This window comes from Nothobranchius furzeri, chromosome 18 (genome assembly GCF_043380555.1).
Source record: "Nothobranchius furzeri strain GRZ-AD chromosome 18, NfurGRZ-RIMD1, whole genome shotgun sequence".
NCBI classification, from domain to species: domain Eukaryota; kingdom Metazoa; phylum Chordata; class Actinopteri; order Cyprinodontiformes; family Nothobranchiidae; genus Nothobranchius; species Nothobranchius furzeri.
Window position 1 is genome coordinate 19,370,098 of NC_091758.1, and position 18,774 is coordinate 19,388,871.

General features: G+C 43.2%; 1 protein-coding gene across 5 annotated transcripts in view; it reads right to left on the minus strand.

Moving 5' to 3' along the window:
• actn1 (actinin, alpha 1) overlaps nt 1–18,774 on the minus strand; it is a 74,554-nt gene that overhangs the window by 15,272 nt on the left and 40,508 nt on the right. For 3 of the 5 annotated variants that reach the window (XM_015969175.3, XM_015969174.3, XM_015969172.3), the window contains exons 3-10: nt 18,095–18,214; nt 10,696–10,782; nt 7,966–8,053; nt 6,491–6,569; nt 6,332–6,413; nt 4,479–4,564; nt 1,173–1,265; nt 22–252 (exon numbers count right to left, since the gene is read on the minus strand). In XM_015969175.3, coding sequence (XP_015824661.1) covers nt 22–252; nt 1,173–1,265; nt 4,479–4,564; nt 6,332–6,413; nt 6,491–6,569; nt 7,966–8,053; nt 10,696–10,782; nt 18,095–18,214 — 866 coding nt within the window. Of the gene's footprint in view, nt 1–21; nt 253–1,172; nt 1,266–3,412; nt 3,499–4,478; nt 4,565–6,331; nt 6,414–6,490; nt 6,570–7,965; nt 8,054–10,695; nt 10,783–18,094; nt 18,215–18,774 lie in introns of all 5 variants that reach the window. The other 2 variants (XM_015969176.3, XM_015969173.3) reach the window with 1 other exon arrangement.

An 18,774-nucleotide genomic window follows, 5' to 3' on the forward strand; every position in this document is an offset into this window, starting at 1 on the left:
AAATAATCCACCGCGACGTACCGAGACCATTTTTCCCTCTGAGGGCATGAAGGCGGGCCTGTTGCTGAGTCTCAGTTTGGTCTGAAGCGTGTTGAAGTTGATCTCCAGCTGGCACTTCTCCTGAACTTTGGGCGGCTTGTGGAGGCGTCGGTAGTCTCTGAAGTCCTCCAGCTTCTGCTGCATGGCCTGCATGGTGTTCTCGGGCATTCTGTTCTCCAGCCAGGGGATGGTACGACGGATCCACTCCAGCAGCTGGAGAGATGGTGGTGTTTGGGCAAGTGTGTGTGCGTGCGTGTGTGTGTGTGTGTGTGCATTGTGAAAGGTTATAGGTAAAGGGGCACAGATGGAGGAAAATCAAGCAGGTGGAAAAAAGAGGCAAGAAACGTGCAGTTCAAACCGTGAAGAAATCGGAGAATCGTGGCAGTGAGGAAGAGAAATAAGTATTTTATGTAATTGATGTGTGAAAAAGAACAGAATTAAATCAGTGGTTAGCATTAAACTCCAAGTTCTCTAAACCTAATATGTATCTGAAACTGTTCCTGCTTTATCTCACAGCTCAGGCTGAAGCAGGACAACACCAGGAGTCTGCTCAAAATCTCACTTTTCTTAAAGCAAATAAAAAAAAATTTTTTTTTTCAAAAGTCAGACTATAACAGTCTTGCTGGACGATGCGTTCAAATGCATGGGTAGACCTCATAAGTCTGAGCTTGTCAAAAGCTACGAACGCACCACTGAGAAGTCAACTATCCATGTTTATAATAAACTAAGTCTAGCAATTCATGGACTATATAAAATAATAAATGCAATTTAAAAAGTAATCATTTGTTCACTTTTTGATGAGAATTTGATTAAAGTATAATTATCCTCATTTATTTACATTAAACTCAACTTAGAACAACTCCCTTCAGCTCAAACACAATTTTAAACATATCAATTATATTTGTTGAATTTTCAAACAGTTGCCAAATAATTATAATTACAGGGAAAAAAAACTCTATAAATAGGCCAGTCTGGATGTGAGAAAGTAAACTTAAAGCATGTCTATCTAGTCCTGATCGGAGCACAACCCCCCACAGGAACGTCGGGATCAGCTCAGAAACAAGGAGATGGGGAACGGGTTGGTGTGGGAGGGGGGTTATGCAGGGTGTTTCTAGGAAAAGGGGGGTGCTCACGTCACTGGCCAGCTTCTCATAGTCCTCCATCAGCTGCTCATTCTCCTGATTGACGGCCAGCACCTTGCAGATCCTGTTTGCTGCCGTCTCCGCCTAAACGACGAGGGCCAAGGGAGAAACAAGGTGAGACGCAGCAAAAGCACATTTCCTGTCTCAGATAATTCTCCATAAGGGTCATGACGGTGAGGCTAACGTGTGAGTCCACTAATACAGCAACGACGGCGCCCACTTGTTTATCTGTTGAATAACTGAATGGAGGATTGTGTGTTTCTGGAGAAAATAAGAGGCAGGAGTTGAAATGGCATGCATCAAGTATGAAAAAAGCAGCACGAAATTCAATCCAGATAAACTCTAAAAGCAGAGAAAAGAGGAAGTGGCGTATTAAACCCCCTCATGGAGCGCAGACCCATGCTAAGTTGCTCTTTAACGCGAGTCCCTCTTACCTTGCTTCACAGCTCAGAGGCTGGCATCCCAAAGGCTGGACTACATCGAGCCTTTGGTCTAAATATCTCAGGGAAAACTCGGCTGGACTGAGTTGGTGCTCAGGATTCAGGAGCGGCCTTAAATGGAGAGCCAGGTTGTGTGAGCGTTCCCTCAAAAGCTCCTATAAAGCTTCTTAGACAGGAAGTGGCTTTTATTGTGAAAATTTGAAATATTCTTCCACAGATGCTGCTTAAATTATACAAAAATACAATTGTAATACCAAAACATTTTTTATAATAACCAATAAATGTATTTTTATTATGAGCCAACACTCATTGCCCGTTTTCTCAGAGCTGTACCGTTTCCATCCACCCTGATCCAGCGTTTTCATGCTTCTCTGCCCCCTCTGAAGGGAAATCCAGGCTCTTTAGCTGCTAAACGCTGCAGTCATTTACTGCTGAGCTGGCTGTTTGCAGCACATTTGCCAGAAAGCATTTGACTTTAAACAGCTGCTGTGCAGCAGAGGAAAAAACTAGAAAAATAACATCAATCAAGACCTTTTTTATGAGGTAACCCATAAAATGGATTAATTGATTAACCTAATCTTTATCCTCCTAAGGAAAAACAGCAATGCAAAATGCAATGAATTTATGATGCGGTGAAATGTTTTTGGCCGCCTTTTAAGAACAAAAGGACAAAAATGAATAATAATATTAGCTAGATCATAATCGTGTCATAAATAAAAATTTAAGACATTTTCATTATATTGTAAGATTAAAAACAATGAATTAATAAGTCAATCAGAATCAGGCATAGATGGATTTGCATTTTACCTCCGGACATCATTTGTGGCTATCTTTAGAAAACAAATATGAATATTTGAAAGTGTAAACCAGTCCAATAGAAGCGAGACTGAAGGTGTTCATGAGGGAATGTCTGACTAGGCTACAGTCGGAGGTGTCGGACTGCTCCTCCGGCTCTGGATCCTAACTTAAACCCATGCCAGAACCATCAAAGTGTTCCAGCAAACAGCAGCTTCCAGACTCCTCAGAAGGACCACCGGGGCCACGAGGACGTGGATCTGAGAACGACTGTAAACACGGGAGATGTGAGGGTTTGTATTCCTCTACAGAGACTCTGCTGCATCTCTGAGATGACGCACCGCACCGGGTGTGCAGGGAGAGATCTCTATAGTCATTATGCTGTAAAGCTGCTCACAATGAATCAAGTCATCACAATCAGAAGCTCTGAATGGCTTTGACAGATCTGTTATCATCCATCTAGATACGTTTGTTGTTGGTTACCAAACAAGTCAAAACATCACGTTCCTCTCTGAAACGGACCGCAGCCACGGCGCTGTGCGGACAGAGAACGTTTAAATCGGCTGATGTTTCACCTAAATACGGTTATAGGACTAAAGACCGTCCTCCACATGGAGAGGAGCCAGCTGAGGTGGTCGGGTATGAGGTCACGATGTCTCATGGACCAAGGGTGCCCCCCAAGGTGTGGCCAAGGCCATGGCTTGAAAATTGCTGGTGCTACTGTACTGAACACTTCCTGGAGGAGGAGTTTCAGACACAACCCAGGAGGATTATATCCTCAGGAACACCTAGGGAAGAGGTCATGTGGTTGTCTCTCTGTTACAATGAAACTACCATAAAAACAAACAGCATTCAAGATCCAACATTTCTTTGGTCCATTAGCCTCCTAAACACACATTTAAGGTTGCCAATGGTGCCAAACAAAGCTGTACACCTAAACTACTGGAGGCTGTGAGTTCGCTGCTAGCCAGTTAGCCTCCAATTTGCTTTTCTCACCTTCTGTTTGCCTGAGAATGCGTGGTAGTAACACGACACATAGGTCATGACGGCCTTCTCATCTGGCCTCAAGGTGCTAATGATATCTGCCCAGGGAACAGAGGAAAGGGAGAGAGGACAGAGGGGAGAGAAATGCAGAGTAAAAGTGTGCAGAGACAAAAAATGTCCAGCAGGGGGCAAAATGACAAGTCACAGGTCACCTCCAGTCCACCTGATGCTCAGCACTGGTGTTTGTTTTGCCTTGAAGAGCGACAGCAGTGGGAGAAGAGGGACGATGAACCTGAACCTCTGTTCTATGACGGGGCATGGTTGGTAATGATGGGTTTAAACCAGCAGAAAAATGGACTTGGTGTGTCCTTGTGGTCGTGTGTTTTAAAAAGAAGTAAGCAAATGAGGCCGTTTGTATTAAAACGTGCTCGAGTAGAAGCTGGAATGTTCGATAAGACATGTCGTTTTTCCTGCCTCGGATGCAAACTACCGTTAAATAATCAACTCCATAGTTCTCTCTGGCAGAGAGAGGAGAGGAGCGACTCTCACATCAAACAGCTGACGCGTTTGTTTGACTTTGAAGTGCCAGTTTTCATTTCACTCGCTGTTGAAGGCGTCGCTCTGAAAGCCGAGCGTAACCATCCATTTAAACGATTCCACCTCCCCTCAGGAGTGACTTCGGGCCAATCTGTGTCAACCGCGGCTGTTATCACAGGCAATCCTCCTCGTCATTCAGTTCAGATTAACATCACCGCACCTCCCACTGCATTCAGATTCAATCAAGCTCTAATCAGGGCTGCGTTTGAGGAACGGTCGCACCGGGACAGCGCGGCAGACTGGAGACACACTTGTGCCCGTCGCCTCTAAAAACACTCAAGTCTCGTCATGCATGTGTCGTGGCGTGGCGTGAACCATGCGGAAAAGTAAAGGAGAGTGACCCCTGCAGGGAGCGGTTGTGCACTGCAGAGAGAAGGATACCGTTAGGAGACACGCACACAGAGGGAGATAAAAGGGGGGGAGGGGTGTGAGGAGGAGGAGGAGGAGGAGGAGGAGGAGGGACACGCTGCATCCAGGATACCTTCTGCGCTCCTGAGAAGGCATGGTAGAAGCTAGAGACGTAGGTCATGATGGCCTTCTCGTCTGGACGGGCAGTGCCTACAATATCTGTGGGGAGAAGTGGAGGTCAGGAAGGGAGGAGGATGTAGGGTCGGGAAGGGTCAAAGGTGTTAGAGAACAGTTAAATGTAACAGGAAGTAGAACTCACATAAATGACATTAAATAGTCCATGTTTAACTGGTTTCTGTGTAAAAGGTAGAGCAACCTGAACAACCTCTGTTTGGAGAAATAATAATAATAATATAATACATTTTATTTCAACAGCGCCTTTCTGAACACTCAAGGACACTTTACAGAGATAAAATACACAACAATAAAATATAGAACAGCATAAAACAAACAGACAGATTGGAGCAAAGAGAGTAATTATTGGAATGCTAGACGGAACAGGTGGGTTTTGAGTCTGGTTTTAAAGAGAGTGAGGGAGTCAATGTTACGGAGGTCAGGAGGAAGTGAGTTCCGGAGCTGGGGAGCAGAGCGGCTGAAGGCCCTGCTCCCCATAGTGATCAGACAGAAAGGTGGGACAGAGAGGTGGATGGAGGAGGAGGACCTGAGGAAACGGGTGGAGGTTGAGGGATGAAGGAGGTCTGAGAGGTACGGGGGAGCTAGGTTATGGATGGCTTTGAATGTACATAGCAGAATTTTGAATTGGATTCTGGAAGTGGCTGGGAGCTAGTGGAGCTGCTGAAGAACAGGGGTGATGTGGTGGAAGGAGGGAGTTCTGGAAATGATGCGGGCTGCCGAGTTCTGGATAAGTTGGAGTTTATGGAGGGATTTGTGAGGGAGACCGAAGAGAAGAGCGTTGCAGTAGTCAATACGGGAAGTGATGAGGCTGTGGACAAGGATGGTGACCGAGTGAGTAGTGAGGGAGGGGCGAAGGCGGTTAATGTTACGTAGATGGAAGTAGGCAGACCGGGTAATATTGTTTATGTGGGACTGGAAGGATGGTGAGGAGTCGAGGATGACACCCAGAAATGGGACTGATGAGCTAACAGCTAGACCAAACAGACGAGCCCAGTTATGACCCCTGACCCCTTCCAAGTCATTTAGGATCAAGTATCCACTCAAACAGAGGGGGTCTCCTTAAGCCCACCCCCAGCTCCTGATGAGGATATTATGGGATGGAACAGGCCCAGCAGGATATTTGTGTCACGATGCAACTGGTGTGAAATGGGACATAGACCAAGCTCCGTAATTTAAAGTAGTTAATACAATTTTTTCTATAACTCTTTTATAAAAAACTACGAAGTTCCCAAAACAGATTCTGTGATTCAAGCATAATTTTCACCAGTAGCAGCTTGAAATCACTTCTTATAGCGTTTTATTTCCTGCATTTTATGATTATTGTCTTCCATGTTTATTGATCGCCTCGTTTCTTATACTTGTAGCTTAATACCCGTTTTGTACTGGGTTAGGGTTAGGCAAGTGCCTTATAAATAAACTTGGCCGTAGCACTTCTGGTGCATCAAGGGGTGAACTGGAACAGGAATTTCTGCCAAAATGACACCATAATGGAAAAACGAGGGCCACGCAAAGATGTAGAAAGATTCAGAGGTGCTGATGTGAAACCTCGAAGGTTGGATCCTGGAAATCTGCATCCTGAGAAGATGGTTGCCAGCATGGCAGTTTGTCAAGTTTCACAGTGCAGCTGATCTGCTCTCATCTGAGCGACCATTTAAAGTCGATAATGACGTAAAAGCTTACAGAATTACAATGCATAGACTCCAAATACTAATATGTACAACAGTAATATATAAGCTTTTTTCTTTCAGCCTTCGCAGCAGAACTAGAGGTTTGGGTCCCCTCACAGCTCACCTTCTGCGTCCAACATTTTAGGGATGTCCAGATACTTCTCCGCCACTTCGAAGGCCGTGTTCAGGTTGGTCATCGGGTCGTCCTGTCGACCACCAACACTTTAGATCAGACCTTTGACTTTTGGACCAAAATGTGATTTATTGGAGGAAATACAATCACCTTTCGTAGCTTTCCGTAGTCGATGAGCTCTGGACGATGTCGATGAATGAGCGCGCAGAAACCCAAACCATCTTTCCAGCTGAGGGAGCAAAAGTTGGGAAGTGGTCATTGGGATGGAAGTGAGATAAAAAGACAGTTCTTAATGTCACTTACAGCTAGACTTCCCTTTTATTCAGATAACTTAAACACAAACAAAGGGAAGCACACAAGAAAATGGGAATCAGTTTGCTGCCACGCAACAATCCCGGGAATGTTATCAGAGGAAAACAGATTTCTTCTGTGATACCCTGGTGCACTGAACAGACACGGATCCTTGATTAAGTTTTTGGCAGGACTTCCTGCTGTGAAGACCAACAAATGTGAGGCTCCAGTTTAATAAACTCAAAAATCTAAATATAATGTAAATAAAGAACCAGGTTCTCACTGGTTTCCTCCTTGAGGAGTCAAGTTTCAAGACATTTACTACATGTAGGTCAGTTTTTGTTCTCAGACTAAAACATGTCAGAATGTTCCTCCATCAGTGTTTCCCTTTGTGGGTTTTTTGCTTGTTTCTATTGAGAAAAATGTAAATATCACAGTTTTTGCACCAGTAAAAACAGCAGGTTGGAGCTGGAGGATAGATCTCCCAGAGAGCATGGGAATATTTTTAGTTTGGTTTTCTTTGGTTCATTGATTGGCGTCCCTGCTTCTGAAACCCAGCGGACTCAGAAATTGTTCCAAATCAATCCCGAGTTGTGGAAAATTGATGCTCAGCACTTCCAGTGCTACAAAGAAAGGTTATTTAAATTCATCCCCTACCAGAGAAAGAGCCTGCAGCGCATGAAGGGATGTTTTACAAAGCCACCTCAAGCTTTTTATTTCTTAAGTGCAAAAAAAATAAAAATAAAATAAAAACACCGGTATCATTTCTGGTCTCACCTGCCTCTGCTGGCTGAGATTTAGTGAGACAGAAACCACATCAAACGCTCTGACAGTCCCTGCTTCTCGCCTTTTACCTTCTCCTGAAATGACCTCCGCTGCACCTTTAGGTCTGGCCTCAGCTTTCATTCACATCTGAACACCACAGCGGCCTTTTTCATCAATAATTCAACACAGAAGCATCCAAGCCTCCAGTCCAGCTGAGGATCCATAACCCTGCTGCTATTGATGATACTCTTGATATTCTGTGGAGTGTTTTTGTGTAAAAGCTGTAAATAAGCCATTCACAGTGAGTAATATATAAATTAAGTGTGGATAGTCTATTTGCACTGCAAACAAGTCATTTTAGCTCCTAAGTTAAGGACAAATGCACGGTGTACGGAAGTCCATCATATCTCACATGAAATCTAGAGCTCGTGTCTGTCATCACTTCCTGGTGTCTCACACAGGAAGTCATCTTCACTGTGACAAGTCTTTCCATTAGGCAACAAGACACTCATCCACAACGTTAAAAAGAATATCATCATTCCAGAGGAGCCCAACAAGTCCAGTTTTACCTGATGTGAAAATTCTGGATGTTGACGTTCTTGTAGGGCGCGGTCTTCCTCTGGCACCACAGCAGGAGGCCCTCTTTGGCAGACGTCTCTGTGGATCAGGGAAAGGGATCACTGTGAGGCCGGAGAACCGTTTACTCTGACTCTAATCTAATCTCTGTTTAGTGGTGGATTAAGTCGAGGTGTAGTGAATGGGAAGCCTGTGTGACTGCTGGGATATCTCACCAGGTACCAGGCCGGGTTGACGTTCCGATCTCACACCAGACCCCACAGGTACACTGAGATCTCAGTTATTAGCCCAATTAAATCTTAAAGTGACAATGTGTAGTTTTTACCGTTAATCTCTGGTAATATCCACCAAAACGTTGTTGAAAAATATTGGCGGCTTTGTAATATATAGTGCTCAGCCTAAATGAGTACGCCTCCTTTAAAAAGTACAAATTTAATCAGCAGCTCAATAAACAAAAGAACTATTTCCAGTATTTTCCCAAGGCTGGGTTTTATTGAACACTTGTTTAACTCCATAAAATTAAATGAAGGTTAATAATATCACTTACATCACAAAATCTTCAGTTTTACTAAAATTTGTTGAAGCAAAAATGAAAGCACCCCGTAACAAAAACTACTACATCTAGTATTTTGTATGACCTCCATGATTTTCAAGGACATCACCAAGGAATGAACAAGTTGGCGGCTTCTCCATTCTTCAAGAATAACCTCTTTTAGAGTCTGGATGCTGGGTGGAGAGTGATGCTCAGCTTGCTGCTTCAGAATTCCTCACAGGTGTTGGATTGGGTTCAGATCAGGAGACATACTTGGCCATCCAATCACCTTCACCCTGTTCTTCTTCAGAAAAGCAACAGTAGCTTTAGATGTGTGTTTAGGATCATTGTCGTGCTGGACAAGTGCACAACGACCAAGTGCACAGAGTGATGGCAGCATCTTCTCCTATAGAGCAGTACATTGTTGGGATCATTCCATCAATGAGAGGCAGCTCCCCAACAGCACTCATGCAGCCCCACATAAGGACACCGCCACCACCGTGTTTCACTGTAGGCACCATGCCTTTCTCTTTGAAATCCTCACTTTTACGAAGCCACAGTTTTGAAACCATTAGATCCAAAAACAGTGATCTTTGTCTCATCACTCCAGAGTACAGAGTCTCAGTAGTCTTCGTCTCCTTCAGCATGGGCCCTAGCAAATCCTAGGTGTGCTTTTTTTGTGCATGGGCTTTAGGAGAGGCTTCCTTCGTGGACGATACCCCGATGCCATTCCTCTGCAGCGTGCGCCGTATGATGTCACGGGAAACGGTCACTCCAGTTTGGCTTTCTACTGCTTTAGATAACGGCAGTAAACTTTCTTCAGCCCTTCTCAGCAGAAGACGCTCCTGTCGAGATGTTAACTTCTGCAAACGGCCTGGACGTCTCTGCAAGATGGTTGCACCTCCATCTTTCTTAAATGTTTGGATCACTTTTGCTTCAGTATTCTCACTGATATGTAAAGCTTTGCTGGTCTTCTTGTAGCCCTCACCTTTCTTGTGTAAAGAAGTAATTTCCTTTCTCAGATCTTGTGACATTTCTCTTCCACGTGGAGCCGTTCATGACGGCATGAAATGGGAAGGACTTTTCTTTGTTAAGTAATGCCCTTTTATAGTCACCTGTCTGTTGGACACCTCTTAAATGAATCATTACACTCACCTGTGGTTGAATGCCTGTTAATTTGAATTTTGTAGTCTTAAGCGAGGCTTTTCTCCTAAGACTATAATTTTTGCAACATGGGCTTGAATGGATTTGTTAGGGAAATCACTTCTTGTGTTTGCAATCAACGGCCCACATGTGGGAGTATTTTGCAGTTTGGTATCTCAAATGTTGATTATGAAAGGAAACGAAAGGTTTTCTGACAAATGTTGTGGGGTGTACTTATATATGCTGAGCACTCTATAACCACAAAAATCGGGTCTAAAGTACATAGGCTGCGGGGTCTAGGGTCTGCACCTGTCAAAGACATCACACTAGATGATTGGCTGGATGTACGACTTACGGAAGATATTCATTCACTCAAATTTATTAAACAGGAAAAGACTAAAACAATCAGGCCTCAATTAAAAAATGTTTTTTTAAGCAGGTTCCTGTTCTGCAGAACATAACTCTGAACACACAGTCATCCATACCAGAACAAGACACATCAGCCATACAAGCATATGCAATTGAAAGAAGATTATGCAGCCACCTTCTACAGGTGTAAATGAAAAAAATGTTTTTATTTTGAATAGACCTTACGACGATGTCCTATATCTTGTGTTAGGTGACGTTACCACGCTCAAATCATTTAGCCAGTCAGAAACATGAATTTAATGAAAACTTCTAACTCTTTCCAAAATGGATGTGAAAGAACAGAATCAAGAAAGAGATGCAATATTTTGGCCGAGCGGTATTGCCAAAGTAGGATGAGGTCATCTACAGGCGCAGGACCCCGAGCAGAACCGGACAGTACAGCACCAGAAAACCAATCGGCATTGCATTCTCTCAATGGAATTAACTGAAGGTCCATCGACGTCTGAAGTCAGGCCGAGGTTGCATGCTTTCTGCTCCACAGATAACTATTACCGTAATGGTTTTTAAACTAGCAACAGTCACGGTGATATGGCGTAAAACTACCCTGAAATGTTCATACTGCGCCTTGGTGACAAGAGACTACACACAGTCACTTTAAAGATGCAAAATGTAAGATTACCTTCGACAGAAATGTCCTGGATTGCGAAGCGGAGGATGATGGTCCAGATCATTCCCAGGGTCATCTTAGCATTCCCATCAACAATTTCTAAAAGGAAACCAAAGCAACAATGACGTCAGATACCTGCAGAACTACTTTTGTTGTCATTTTATGGTTGATTTTACCCCCTTCTGTTATTTACCGACTCATTTTTTGAATCAGTTTTCTCAAAAGTCCTTTAAAGCAGCAATCTGGAGTTTGATTTTTAGAAATCTGGAAAAGTGACAGTCTTACCCTGTTCTGTGATGTAATGGAGGCAATATGTGAATTTTCTTTTGCTTTTATGCATCAGTCATGTTATCAATGTGCTGTTTTCCATCTCAAAGCATAAAAAATGTCTGTTTTCAAGCATGCACGTCTCAGAGGATCTCAGGTGACAACATGCATTTTGACTATAAACCTGCTTTTTGAACAACAAAAGAACATTATACCTGCAGTATTTAAGAATATAGTGAGAATTTCACAGTGAGAAAATCCAAAAAGAGTAATGTTTCAGTCATTTTGGAAGGAAGGTTATACTGAAACATATTTCATATCCAGCTGGCTGCAGGATTGTCAGTTTTTCTCCTTTAAAAACAAAGAAAGGAGGGATGTAACTACTGTTAATCATCAGTGAGTGTGGGGTTGTCGTGTCTCCTGCGAGTTTATGCTGCAACGCCCACAATTGTAATTTGACGACGGCAGGCAAAAAGCCCCAGAGTTGTTTTAAGTGGCTGCAGTAACCAAATTTTACCACAGGATGTCATTTTTTTTACTTCTTTTCTACATAGTGCACCTTTAAAATAATTCACTTCACATGTGGCTTATGGGAGGCAGTGAAAAGAATGACATGGTGGCGGGTGTGCACCTAAAACATCAACATGCATGTAAAGTTTGTTAAAAGGTGGATCACTCTGATGGCTGCTGTGCAGGAAAAGGTTGCATTTGTTTTGATGCATTAGCAACATGTTGGCTATAGGGATAAGTCCACACTGCAGGAAAAGAGGCATTTTATTGACCTGCAAAGGAATAAAAATGATAAAATACGGAAGAAAATTGGGACCACTGGGAAGAAAAAGTATTCTGATTTTTTTGTCAGAATTTTTTTTTCCTCTTTTCAGTGGCCCCAGTTCTCTTCTGTAGAATTCAATAATGCACTGGATTTTATGAACAATCTTTCTAACGCAGAGTAACCTCTCCAGGTAACAAACACTTGTAATCTCTGAGGAAACATCTGGGTATGTGGTGTTTTGAACCAATCATCAAATCTGATTTAAAGGTTAAGTAAACATCAGTTTTCCTCTAAAGGTTTAAGTTTCCACTCGAGAAAACAGCTGCAAGTTCAAACTCAACCACTGTTTTTTAAAAGGCTGTTGGAAAAGAATTTCTTCATGGTTGGAGCCCATTGATCCGAGACCAAAGTTATTAATCCATCTCCAGTTATTTAAACGTTCAACATCTCTGTACGGGTTTTGCTTTTGTGAGGAGCAGCAGCAGTAAAAGGAAAACTCGGTGCTGTAGACACTAATAACTTTAGGTTAAATAGAAAAGGATGTAATACATTATATTAGGCTAATATAATGGCAGTATGAATAAATTAGTCTAATATAATGGCAGTATGATTAACCCTTTAACTATTAGGTCAACAGCTTGGTAGACTTTATTTTACACGCTAATCTAAAATTTACTCATTTCCTACCATAAAGCTTCAGCCCCATATGGGTCAAAAGGGCCTACTTGCTTAAGTTTTAATATTCACACTAACCTACACTAGTATATGAACGTCTGTATTGTAATATTTGTATTTAAAGGGACTTTACGGAGTTTTGAATTTTTATGCTCGCGATTGCCCCCTCAGGCCAAAAGCGTAACGGCAGCTTCAATAGTAGGCTCGTGCACAAGGCGCGCATGCTGTACGTGCACACTCCTTAACGAAAATAACAGCTGAGACAGTCCTTTGTGTGTGTGTGTGTGGGGGGGGGGGGGGGGGCAGGAGGACAGAGGACAGGAGAACACGCAGCTAATTAATTAAATAATTTGGTTCTGTACCTTTCTCTTCAGCACAGCCGACAAAGGTTTATGATGGGTTAGTCCTGCTGCATGCTCAGATCATTCCCTTCCCTTGCTTGAAAAATTGTTCCAAAATGAAAGTTGAACCCACATCTTTTTTATCTGTGAATTCAATGCCGTTCGGCGAGTCTCAAATAAAAATGTGGGCATCTTACTGTCAAAAAATATACCATTAATGTAAAAAAGAAACTCTAAATAAACTATATTCATATCCAGAATCGAGCCCAGGTCTTCTGCACGAGAGTCCATCGTCTTACTGGAGAATGTATGAAGAAAAAATGTATTATTTCTATACATGTTTTGACTGTCAAACTTCCATATTGTCCCTTTAAATGAGCAAAAAGTCTTTTTTTTTTTCATCTTTTCATGTCTGAGGTGATTGCAAATAGATTTTGCACATTTCAGAACACAAAAGTATAATTTTCCAGAATAACATTTGTTTGCTCTTTTCTTTCCACCTAAAACATGATGAAAAAAACAGCACTAAATGCAAATTTTAAATGCTAAAGAGTGAAAAGGCTATGACCCGGTTGGCAGTAGGTGTTTATGCAGCTCCATCCATGAAGAGTTTACTAACAGAACGTGTGACGCTCACTGGAACGTGTTAAGCGGTCAGAGTGTCTGCAGCTGAAGGCTGTGAATGAACCGTCATCTGAGCTGTCGATGTTAATCCCCTTTAACGGGTCATCCTGTTGCCCGCCTTCAATAATCATTTGTTTCTCCTCTAATCCAATAAGGCTGAGAGCGTGGCGGCTCGGCTGTGACGGTCAAACTGATGGCGACGTGTCACTCAGACGTCTGGATATGTAACGCGGTGTGGAAGACGCTCAGCCGGAGTTAAGAGGCAGGAGTTGAGCTGCTTCACGGTGGCACTTGTGGATCATGTTGAGCTCAGCTTTAATGAAAATGACTGATCCAACCCCACCGATGAGATCTGTAGCCCTGCAGCAGGTTCCATCTCCCCAACGCGGCTAAAACCTCAGCTAGGATAGAGCTGGATGACCAGGAGGAGATTCCAGGAAGATAATCCATCTGGAATGCTCATTTACGTCCCACTGGACAGTTAAAGAGAACTTCCTTCACTCGGCTTAGCTCTAAACCAAGATGTTCCGCCAAAAGACACATTCTATGACTAATTCAAAAAAGAAAAATAGAGAACATTGATGATTTGTTCAAATGAAAAGTCAACACTCGTCATCTAAAACAAAACGGGTTCAATTTTGTGAAAAAAGCGTTTAGTTTCTTCTGCAGTAAAACGACTGGTCCCAATACATAAAAGGGTCATTTTACTCTAATTTTTCTGAAGCTGTCTGCTAAAACTCCTAAGACTTGGTAAGATAACTGTCCATGATTTTATTAATTTACACTTTTTTTGTTTCAGTTTGTGACTGGCATCAACATTATGTTAAATATATCATAAATGTGAATGTTCCAGATTTAGAAAGGGAACATTAAGTCTCAGAAACTGTTCTAGTTTTACCGACACCAGGAGCCTTGAGGCAGAGATTATGGTTTTAGATCAGTGATGAAACGGTTACTGGTCTTAACGGGTCAGAGATGCACCATTTCTGGCTCTGAAGGTTGACACCGATTTCTGATACTTCTGACCTGATATGTTTCAAACACTCATAATTTAGAAAATACCCTTTTTTTTTATCTAACTTATTGCGACTCGGGGAGATCCAATATTTATAGCAATGAATTCCTACATTTTAAAACATATTAAACCAATTTCTTTTATTTCTAAAGTACAAAAGCAGGGCATTTAGTCTACTACTGACATGACTACTCTCTAATAGAAATAGGGACGAGCATCCTCAAATTCTTTCAGAAAAGTGCATTACAAGTAGTGATGCACTGATATGAAAATTTTATGCCGATATCAGATATTAATATCACTGTTGTGGTCGATAACCGATATTTGCCGATACCGATTTACTGACATTAATGCTTCTAAAATCAGCAGATTTTGTATAGAATGAAAATTATTAAAGCTGAATTCACTTTATTATGTACACACAACACACGCGTTTACGCTTCTGAGATGATTACAATGACCGTCACATGACTAAACAAATACACATCACCCCCCCCTTGGTGAAGGGGTTGTTGTTAATATCAGCCAAGATTTATTCATCGGATTGATACGTGATGGAATTGGGTGATGAAAGAACAAGATCTAGGGCACGAATGGCCGTAATGAGTTTCCTTCGCAGGGTGGCCGGGTTCAGCCTTAGGGATTGGGTGAGGATCTCTGACATCCAGGAGGGACTCGGAGTGGAGCCGCTGCTCTTCTGCATCGAAAGGAGTCAGTTGAGGTGATTCGGGCATCTGGTCAGGATGCCTCCTGGACGCCTCCCTCGGGAGGTGTTTTGGGTATGTCCTGCTGGCAGGAGGCCCCTAGGTTGACCCAGGACTACCTGGAAGAAATACATCTCTAGGTTGGCCACAGAACGCATGGGTGTCCCAGCTGAGGAGCTGGCAGGCGTGGTCGGGGAGAGGATTGTCTGCGAGGCACCACTTAGGATGCTTCCCCCACGACCCGGACGAATAAGCGGAGGAAGGAGATGAGGGACCGATATGTCAAAAAAGGGGCATACCACTCTGTCCCTCGTGCAGCTCTCGGCCTCTCTGACCATAATTTGATTCATCTTATCCCCACTTATAAACAAAAACTAAAATCTGTAAAGCCAGCCATCAGGACAGTGAGGAAATGGACAAATGAAGCAAAAGAGGAGTTACAGGACTGTTTTGATTGTACGGACTGGAGAGTATTTGCAGATGCCACCGGTGATCTGAACGAGCTAACAGACACTGTGACATCCTACATCACCTTCTGTGAGGAAGTGTGTGTGCCAACAAAGACTTTTCGCACCTTTAATAACAACAAGCCATGGTTTACAGCGACACTGAGCCAGTTGAGATGGGCAAAGGAGCAGGCTTATAGGGCAGGAGACAGGCCTCTGTACAAATCACTCAGGAACACGTTGAACAAGGAGATCAGAGCTGCTAAAATTAAGTATGCAGCAAAGCTGAAAAACCAGTTTACAGCCAACAACCCCACATTATTGTGGAGAAACATTCAGCAAATTACCAACTACAGGAGACCATCCTCCATTTCTGATGCTAATCATGGCCTTGCTGAGGAGCTAAATGGCTTTTATTGTCGCTTTGAGGAAAGGAATGTCACACCCCTCCTCCACTCCAGCATAGCGGCAGCCGCCACCCCTCACCTGGAAACTCTTACTCCTCTTTCCTCTTCCTTCACAAGCTGCGTTCCTTGTGAAGGAAGAGGATGTCTGCAACATCTTTAGGAGACAGAAAGTACGGAAGGCACCAGGCCCAGATGGAGTAACTCCTTCCTGCCTAAGGACCTGTGCTGTCCAACTAGCACCTGTCTTCACAACGATATTCAACAGATCGCTGGAGCTGTGTGAGGTTCCATCATGCTTCAAAAGCTCAACTATCATCCCAGTACCGAAGAAATCCTCCCCTACAGAATTGAATGACTACAGACCCGTGGCTTTGACATCAGTAGTCATGAAGTCCTTTGAGCGCTTGGTGCTGTCCCATCTTAAAAGCACCACAGGCCACCAGCTGGATTCCCTGCAGTTTGCATATAGGGCAAACAGGTCAGTGGATGATGCAATTAACATGGGGCTGCACTTCATCCTGGAACATCTTGATCAACCAAGGACCTACGCAAGGATATTGTTTGTGGATTTTAGCTCTGCTTTTAACACCGTTATACCAGAAATCCTCACCTCAAAGCTTTCTCAGCTCACTGTTTCCCCTGCCATGTGTCAGTGGATTTCCAGCTTCCTGACAAATAGGAGCCAGCATGTGCGGTTGAACAATGTTACGTCTGGCACAAGGCTGATCAGCACCGGTACACCACAGGGGTGCGTCCTTTCTCCACTGCTCTTTTCATTGTACACCAATGACTGCACCTCTAATGACTCAGCTGTAAAAATCCTGAAATTTGCAGATGACACCACTGTCATTGGGCTCATCCAGGATGGTGATGAGTCTGCTTATCAGCGAGAATTTGAGAGGCTGGTGGTCTGGTGTAGTCAGCACAATCTCTAACTTAACACCCTTAAGACTGTGGAGATGGTCGTGGATTTTAGGAAGCTTCCCACAGTGCTGCCCCCCCTCACCAACAGCCCAGTGTCAATGGTGGACTCATTCAAGTTCTTGGGAACTATCATTTCCAGGGATCTGAAGTGGGAAACAAACATCAACTCCATCGTCAAAAAGGCTCAGCAGAGGATGTATTTCTTACGGCAACTAAGGAAGTACGGCCTACCACAAGAGCTGCTGATCATCTTCTACACTGCTGCAGTCGAATCCATACTTTGCTCATCCATCACTGTCTGGTTTGGGTCAGCCACAAAAATGGACAAATGCAGACTACAGCGTATTATTAAAACAGCAGGAAAAATCATTGGTGCCCAACTGCCCTCTGTCCAGGAACTGTACATCAGCAGGACCAGGAAAAAGGCAGTGAATATTGTCCAAGATGCCACACATCCTGCATCTACTCTCTTCCATCTCCTCCCATCTGGCAGACGCTATAGATCACTGTACACAAAAACCACCAGACACAAGAACAGTTTCTTTCCTTCAGCCATTTCTCTCCTGAATCTGTAGATTATTTTACCATCCTTTAACTATTGTTTTTAATACTTAATCAGTATGCTTATGGATATGTGTGTGTGTGTGTGTGTGTGTGTGTGGGTATGTATATATGTATATAGGTGTGTGCGTAAATGAACATGTGTGTGGGTATACATGTTCTTATGTGTTTTTAGGTATTTTTATTCTCATTTATTATGGTTGTGGTATGTTTTAGAGAGCGAACATCTACCGAAGACAAATTCCTTGTAAATGTAATTTTACTTGGCCAATAAATCTGAAATCTGAATCTGAATCTGAAAAAACGACTAACATCTGCCGATACCGATATATTGTGCATCCCTAATTAGAAGGACATCCTCCATCGTAGGCCTCAGAGCTGAACATCTCACTAAACACCACATCAGCTCCATCATGTGGTGTGAATATATATATATTAATTTAATCAAACGAGAGAGAGAGAGAGAGAGAGAGAGAGACAGAGAGACAGAGAGAGACAGAGAGAGACAGAGAGAGAGAGAGAGAGAGAGAGAGAGAGACAGAGAGAGAGAGAGAGAGAGAGAGAGAGAGAGAGAAAATTATGCACAGCAGCTCCTGGTGATTTTGCTCACTAAAATCAAAACTGAACAGTTGGTTTGAACAAGGTCAGAGGTCATGCTGTGACATCATTTACCTTCTGCTCCAATACAAACCAGCTTCACTCCTTTACTGGCAATGAAGTTGAGCGCTTTGTTCACGTTGGAGATCTTATGGACCCTCATCTTGCCTCTCTCTGGTTTGGCCAAGCGTTCACCTGGAAGCAAAAGGAAATCAGGACGACTTTCCGCTTTTACCGGAGCCGCTGCAACACCAGAAGGTAGCTCAGTATCTATCCATTTTAGAGTCGACTATGGCAGCCATCTTAATCTGAAATTATTCCAGCTGTAGAAGGACTCCAAAAAGGTCAGCTGGCGATTGGACACAGCCAATATTCTGCCAAATTAGAAATCTGCCGACCTGAAACTCAGAAGTCTGACGGATTTTTAAGCTGTGAAATCACCATCACTGAGTGCTAATCCACACTAGTGACAGATTTTCTTTCTAGAAACTGAATTTAATGATTAAGGGAGCTGCTGCTGCAGCAAGCAGGGCCCTCGTTGTTTTACACCTGGGGGGTTAACACTTTGTTTTTGTTCTTGCGTGGACGTTAATGCAGCTTGAACGGCTGAATGCACCCCCCACAAATTATGTATCAAAACGAGCGGCGCGGCTGTGGGAGGTGTGCTGAAAGATTTCCTACTTTTGGGCAGATCGAACTATTGTTTCAAACTCTGAGTGTGTGGCATTTTTTACATTTTGCATTAGCACCGTCCT